The sequence below is a fragment of the Octopus bimaculoides genome, chromosome 10 (assembly GCF_001194135.2).
Source record: "Octopus bimaculoides isolate UCB-OBI-ISO-001 chromosome 10, ASM119413v2, whole genome shotgun sequence".
In the NCBI taxonomy this organism is placed as follows: domain Eukaryota; kingdom Metazoa; phylum Mollusca; class Cephalopoda; order Octopoda; family Octopodidae; genus Octopus; species Octopus bimaculoides.
Genome location: NC_068990.1, coordinates 54,438,539 through 54,446,194, shown reverse-complemented (window position 1 = coordinate 54,446,194; position 7,656 = coordinate 54,438,539). Strand labels below are relative to the sequence as shown.

General features: G+C 37.9%; 1 protein-coding gene across 2 annotated transcripts in view; it reads right to left on the bottom strand.

Moving 5' to 3' along the window:
- LOC106881236 (prolyl 4-hydroxylase subunit alpha-1) overlaps window positions 1-7,656 on the bottom strand; it is a 55,001-nt gene that overhangs the window by 36,438 nt on the left and 10,907 nt on the right. For both annotated transcript variants that reach the window (XM_052971208.1, XM_014931546.2), the window contains one exon: window positions 921-1,279. In XM_052971208.1, the coding sequence (XP_052827168.1) occupies window positions 921-1,279 (359 nt within the window). The remainder of the gene's footprint in view (window positions 1-920; window positions 1,280-7,656) is intronic.

Genomic DNA, 7,656 nt, shown 5'->3' with positions numbered 1-7,656 from the left:
ATATGTACATACATACATATATGTGTGTGTGTGTGTGTGTGTGTATATGCATATATATGTATATAATAATAATAATAATAATATATATATATATATATATATATATATAATAATGGGGGAGGCTGGTTCATGGGGTCATCCTGGGTTTCTTGTCCATAAGGGGTTGGCCTTACGCCGTATCATCAGACTCCACACCTGGTGGCTAAGACCTCTTCAAAAATATGGAGGAAGAAATATATATATAGATATACACATACATACATACATACATACATACATACATACATACATACATTCATGTATGCATATACATATACATATATACACTCACACATATATATATACATATATATATATACACACACACACACATATATATTCATACATACATATCATCATCCTCATCACCCTCATCATCATTATCATCATCATCATCATCCTTATCATCATCATGAACATCCTCATCAGCATCATCATCCTTATCATCATCATCAACATCCTCATCAGCATCATCATCATCGTTTAATGTCCTTCTCCCATGAGTTGGTAGGTTTGACTGGATCTGGCCAGGCATGACCCTGTACCAGACTTCTGTGTCTATTTTGGTAGGATTTTTACGGCTGGATGCCCTTCCTAACACCAACCAGTAAGCAGAGTGGACTGAGTGCTTTTTACATGGCACAAGCACACTCACACACACACATCTATCATCATCATCATCATCATCATCATTTATTGTATGCTTTCAATGCTGGAATGGGTTGAACGGTTTGACAGAAGCTGGCCAGGCAGAAGACTGCACCAGACTTCTGTGTCTGTTTTGCACAGGCATCCAGCTATAAAAACCATGCCAAAACACATACACACATATATAAAACTGTGTGACAAAATTTCATTTCAATAAAGCAGAATTTTCTCACCTCATACAAAGAAGATGCTAACAGACTTAAGATGTTGGTGATATTTAATGTCTGGTTATCTAGCAACTCATCAGAACCCTTTTTTTTCTTGCCACTTTTCTTGCATATTTTCAGAGTTTCCCGCAGCCATTGACTAGCAGTGTAGAAGTTTCCTTCCTCAAAAATCATTCTTGAAATCTGAAAAAGGTCAGTGACTGTTGGTTTCTGTAGGGAATGTTTGTTGAAGACAGTGCCATTCATTAGAAGTGTGAGGTCTATGTTCTTGAGATATTGCATCCTAGCTAGACCCCATGAAATTGTGATGAAGTCTTCTTCATCAGGGAAACTCTCAACCAAATTATCTAACTTCAAACGCAAACCTAGGAAGAAAATAAAAATAAAAAGATGAGCAATTAAACCAGAAAAATTAGGACTTATATAATTATACCTAGGTGTGTATTTCTGCATGTGTGTGTGTGTGTGTGTGTGTGTGTGTGTGTGTGTGTGTTTGTGTGTGTGAATGAGTCCATACCTGTTACATCTCCGTGATGAGATGACAAAAGAAATAAGCAATGGGATTATCTGTTTGTGGATAGTGGTAGATTAATGTTGAAACAAAAATAACGTGTGCTTCTAGGGATCTCCCCTTATTTAATATGTGGGGATTTTGAAAATAATGTACAGTAATCCCTTGACTATCGCAGAAGTTCCAAAACCACCCTGCGATAGGTGAAAATCTGCAGAGTAGAAACAGTGCTGTACTGTATTTTTTTATTATTATTTTATAATTTCTATATATTTATTTTACTATAAATGCGAAACAACACCACAGAGGAATTGAAGAATTGACTTAAGCTTATATAACAAACCGCAATAAGTGAACTGCGATGTGGCGAGGGATTACTGTATTACACAAGTTTGTAAACTGTTACATTAAATAATAAAACCTTGCTTTACAATAAATTATTTTGATACATATTTCATATTTTCATCCCTGTACAGCATCATCATCATCATCATTTAATATCTATGTTCTATGTTGATATGGGTTGGACAGTTTGACAAGAATCCAATGAGCCGAAGGACTGCATTATGCTCCATTGTCTGCTTTGGCATAGTCTCTATGACTGAATGCTCCTCCTAACACCAACCATTTTACAGTGTTTTTTGGGTGCTTTTTTTTTTTGTGCCACAAGCATTATTGCTTGCAAGTCTACAAACCTGAGGAGTGGGGCTTAAGGCATGAGGGAAGAGGTTGAAGTAGAACAGGTTCTTGTAGAGGAGCTACATAGCTACTCACATTTGGAAGAGAAAGTAAGAATGAATTAAATATATCAAGGAGATAGACAGTGGTGATGAAGTGTCTAGATAGCACCACAGATAGCAAGAGCAATAGTAAGTGGGGGGATGGAGGTCTGCAAGAATGTATGGAAAGAGAAATAGAGGAAGTGGGAGAGGGAGGAGACGACCATTGTAACATATGAGGGTGGAGAACAATATTTAATGGATGAAGAATGGCTAACAAGTGAGATGGCTCTGAGTAGCAAAGGAGAAAAGTGGTATTGCGATGGGAGAAGAGCTGCAGAGGATGATATGATGTGGGGGTTGGAGGTGATGTATGGTGGAGATTGATTGACTGAGGTGCTCATATATATATATATATATATGTATGTATATATTAATAATCAGGAGAACAGAGATTTTCCATATCTATAAACAGTTATTTACAGTAAATAATGACCCTGATGTTACTGATCTGACATTACCACCAAGATGCACATGTAACAGTGTGCAGTTGATGCAGTTGAAATGCGTGTAGGTCTATGAAAGAATGCTGTAAATAACTGTTTAATAAAATTATAGAAGTGGAAAATCTCCATTCTTCTGATTATTATTAATACTATAGCTTACTCTATGGAAACTATGCAGCACTGAGTACGACACTCAGATTTACCAAGCGAGGAAAATCACCAGAGTCTAGCAACTTATTGCTAACTTGGGTATCATCAACATTTGCTATGGTTAGCTCGCATGCAAAACTGATTTAAGAGATAAACGGTAACCACCAGGATTACATATTCCTTTGAAATCATTTTTGAAAATATATATACAAATATAATAAATGCTCATGCAGGGAAAAATCAAAATTCCCATTGATGAACCTCTGTATGAGTTCAAAGCTTGTATATAAATGTACCATGCATAAAAGGGGAGGGCCATATTTTACATTGGGAAAATGGCTGATTCATTTAAGAATTGTTATTGCAACCATGTCGCCAGCTTCAAGAGAATCCATAAGAGACATTCAACATCTTTGGCTGATTTTGTATGGCGACTGAAGGAAGATAAAATTAAGTATAATATAACACACAAAACCATATAATATTTCCAGGAGATGCTGACTCTGCTCCAAGGAATCTCTGTCTATTCTGTGGACCAATGAGTAGACCATTAATAGAATTTCTGAAAGACTGTCAAGATGCCTACGTGCATATAAATGTACTTTCACACAATACAGTAGGAGTGAATTTGAGGAACTGTTAACATAATTTACTTTAAGGTATGGATGAATTAAGTTAGGCTTTAACCACCCCATTCTTATAAACACCTAGTAGTTATTTAACTTGCTGTGTGAACATGTGTGCACCAAACCACATGTATGCATATGCTTACATCTTTGTGGATGCTTGTATGAGTGAGTGTACATGTGCCAGGCAGCTTGCGTGAAGGCATTTATACATCCATATCCATTAACGGTTATTTTTAATACTTTTCTCATTGTATTACATGTTCATTTCTTTTTTTGCATCTGTTATTATTGATCTTCTATATAAATGAAGATATACTCTTTAATCTGCTGCTTTTCTTTACATGAAATGAGGAGATACATTGCGGAACTGTTATTTTAAGTTATATCTGTTTATCACCCGAAGAGACACATCTTCACCATCAAATGCTCCTGAACCAGTTGTCAAGAATCCAACCCATGAGGGATCAATACTAGATGTGTCAAAACAATTGTAGTGATGAATAAAAATTCTCGTATCTTTCATCTTCCGTCTTTCATTTACTATATATATATAGTTCAAATGATAAATAGATATACATACATACTTTTACACACATATATGCATATGTGTGTGTGTGTGTGTGCATGTGTGTGTGTGTGTGTGTGTGTGTGTGTGTGTATGTGTATAAGGGGTGTTCATTAAAGATTTCCCCTGACTCACTTCCAGTTATTGCAAGAAACAGAACTTGTACAGATATAATCATACACGTCTCTACATGGCATATTGTAAATTTCAACTTTCCACTAGTATTCATTTGTCTTTTACGGCTGCTGAAGTGGACTAAGGTGTTATAATGGAGGCAGTTGAATGTAGATCAGTGATCAGGTTCTTATACTTGAAATGTCATACACCAAAAGAGACTTTTAATGAGATGAAAGAAGTTTATGGTGACAATGCACCATCATATATGACATAGTCAAACACTGACATCACCAGTTCAAATGTAGTCAGACATCAGTGGAAATTGCTCCTTTTCCTGGATAACCACATTCCACCATTAATGACGACACCGTCCATAAAGTGGAAACCACCATTTTGGAGGATCATTACATAACTATTCGGCAACTAGCCAATGAAGTGAAGATAAGTGTAGGGTGCATAGAAAAAATCATTCACAACCATTTGCACATGCAGAAGTTGTCTTCACAATGGATTTCCCAGATGCTTACACCTTTTCAGAAGCAGGAACAAGTCAATTGCTCCCAGGCTCTTTTGGCAATGTGCCAAGAAAACGAGGAGGACTTTTTTGGCAGACTTATCACACAGGGTGACACACAGGTCCATCACTATGATCCTGAAACTAAAGTCCAGTCGAAGCAGTAGAAGCATGATAACTCACCACCTCCAAAGAAGGCTCATGTCCAACCCTTAGCAGGCAAGGTGATGCTCACAGTCTTTTGGGACCAACCTGGAGTAATGATGATGGATTTTTTGACAAAGGGCATCACAACTAATGGGGAATATTATGCTTCTCTGCTGCAGAAATTGTGGGATGCCATCAAAGCAGAGAGGTGTGGCATACAGACCAAAGGAGTCTGCCTCCTCCAAAACAATTCCCCAGTTCGCAATGCGCATGTTACCCAGATGAAAGCACACTCCTGCCGATATGAAATCCTTCCTCATCCCCCTTACTCTCCTGACCTCACACCATCTAACTTCTACCTCTTTCTAACCATGAAGTCTTTTTTGAAGGGGAAGCACTTTTCAGATGATGATGAACTTATTTCCAAGGTAAAATCATGACTCCAGATGCAACTTATCGACTTCTACAGACAAGGTCGTCACAGCTGCATAAAGCAATAGGAGAAGTGTATCACCATTGGTACTGACTATGTAGAGAAGGATTAATAATTATGCCAAGTTTCCTTGGGAAGTGGATCAAGGGAAATCTTTAATGAACATCCCTCATATATAAATATATACCCATGCAGTGCTTCCAGAAATCAGTTTTACCATGAGGGGCAGGTTTAATGTAACATTATATCACCAAATATCCTGATATTTTGTCATTTTCTCTTCGAGGCTCAGGATTCTGAAGTCAGCCTTCACTATTTCATCTCATGTCTTCCAGGATCTTCCTTGTCCACAAGCTCCAGCCACATTTAGTGACTAGCACTTCATTGTACAGCTGTTCTCATCCATGCACATCACATGTCCATGCCAGTGCAGTCTTTTTTCTTGCAGCCTACATTTGATTCCTTTTGTGCCTAGTCTTTCTCTGAGCACATTTATACTATGACATTCAAGCACACTTACATTGCACACCCATTGGAGCAATTATCATCATCATCATCATTAGTATCATTTAATGTCTGTTTGCATCAGTTGGATGGTTGACAAAATTCAACAACCCAAGGACTGCATTGAACTGCAGTGCCTGTTTTAGCGTGATTTCTATACTTGAATGTCTTTTCTAACACCAACCACTGTACAAAGTGTATTGGGGGCTTTTTATGTGACGCTGGCTCCAGTGAGGTCACCATGTAATTTGCAAAACAAATAAAAGAGCTTTGATTGAGTGGTTTTGTTGTAGAGAAGGAAGGAACTGTATACCAGTTGCTGAAAGGTTAAATTATGATAGAGGGATTGATGTAGGTGTCATGCTATAGAGGAGATACGTGGTTAACTCACATATCATATAAGTGTGAGTGGGAGTGGATGGGAAAAAGACAATGATGGCAGTTATGAGATGTCAGTCTGTACTCTCAAGAAGGTGAGTATAATAGAGAGATGATGAGCAGGGTGGGAGAGTTGGGGGCAAAAGAGAAAAAGAGAGAGGGACACAGTGACAGAGATGGATGTCAGAGGTACATTGGGGTGGCTATAGTGAGCAAGGGGCAAAGGTGAGGAGGAGGTTGTCAATGGCAGATATACCAGGGTGATGAGAATGATAGCAGTTAAGAAAGAGTGTTAAAGATAATGTAATGACAGTCATCAGATATATCTCAAGGAGGCACACAGAAAGGGGTGATTAGTGGAAAATTTGGTAAGAAGGGATGATGTTGAGTATGAGGGATAGATTTTGAAAGGAAGTGATTCCAAGGAGGCGGGATGTAACTGGTAGCACAAAGGGGTAATGAAATATGTGTGTATTCTGCTCTAATAATTACAGCAGCTGAATTGAGTCATAGTTAGAAGAATGGAAGGATGGGTGTTAGGAAGATGAGAGGTGGAGAAGATTTAACAGGGGACAGATTGGGTGCAGAAGCAGAGCCTGGTAAGTGAATAGGCAAACATGTGAGTGTGTGTGTGTGTGTGTAGCTGATGTAAATATGGTTGGTTGATTTCTCAAGTCAAGCTTTACATCCTATAAAGAGGGGGAGAGAGAGTAAAAGAAAGATACCCAATGAGTTAATATAAGAGGTGCAGGATGAATACACATACCAGGCTTGGTGGCAGGCAATGAACAAAGGAATGCTACACACACAATGAGAGATAAAAAAGGAGAAGAGGGAGTAAATGATAACATAGTTATTGGAGGATTTTCTTTCATTTAGTACTAGCAGAACGGCATAGTTTTTTATTGTATTACTTGTTTCAGTCATGTAACTGTGACCATGCTGGAGCACTGCCTTTAGTTGAAGAAATCAACCCCAGGATTTATTCTTTGTAAGTGTAGTACTTATTCTATCGGTATCTTTTGCCAAACTGCTAAACACAGCAACATCGGATGTCAAGTGCACCTCTGTATGATAAGGCATGTCATCGAACTCTAAATGTATTTCCCACAGGAAAGACTGAAATTGGTGGTGATTTAACCCTTTGGCTCAGATAAAGTTTATGGTTTATGTTACAGTGCTCATTACATGTTCCATTTTTAAGGCTTTAGCGTACAGCGTTTCCTGGTGTTTGATGCAGAGATATGTTGCCAACTCATCAGCACAGTTCTCTTCTTGCATCTTTAAAAGTATCCTACACACCAGTTCACTTTTTTCACTTTAGAGGGTAAGTCAATTGCATCGACCTCAGTGCTCAACTGGTTCTTATTTTATCAACTCCCAAAAGGATAAAAGGCAAAGTCGACCTCAAGAGAATTTGAACCCAGAATGTAAGGATGGACAAAATGCCATGAAGCATTTTGCCCAGCATGCTAACGATTCCACCAATTCACAAACTTAATTAACTTAGAATAATCACTCTCTCTCTCTCTCTCTCTCTCTCTCTATATATATATATATATATATATA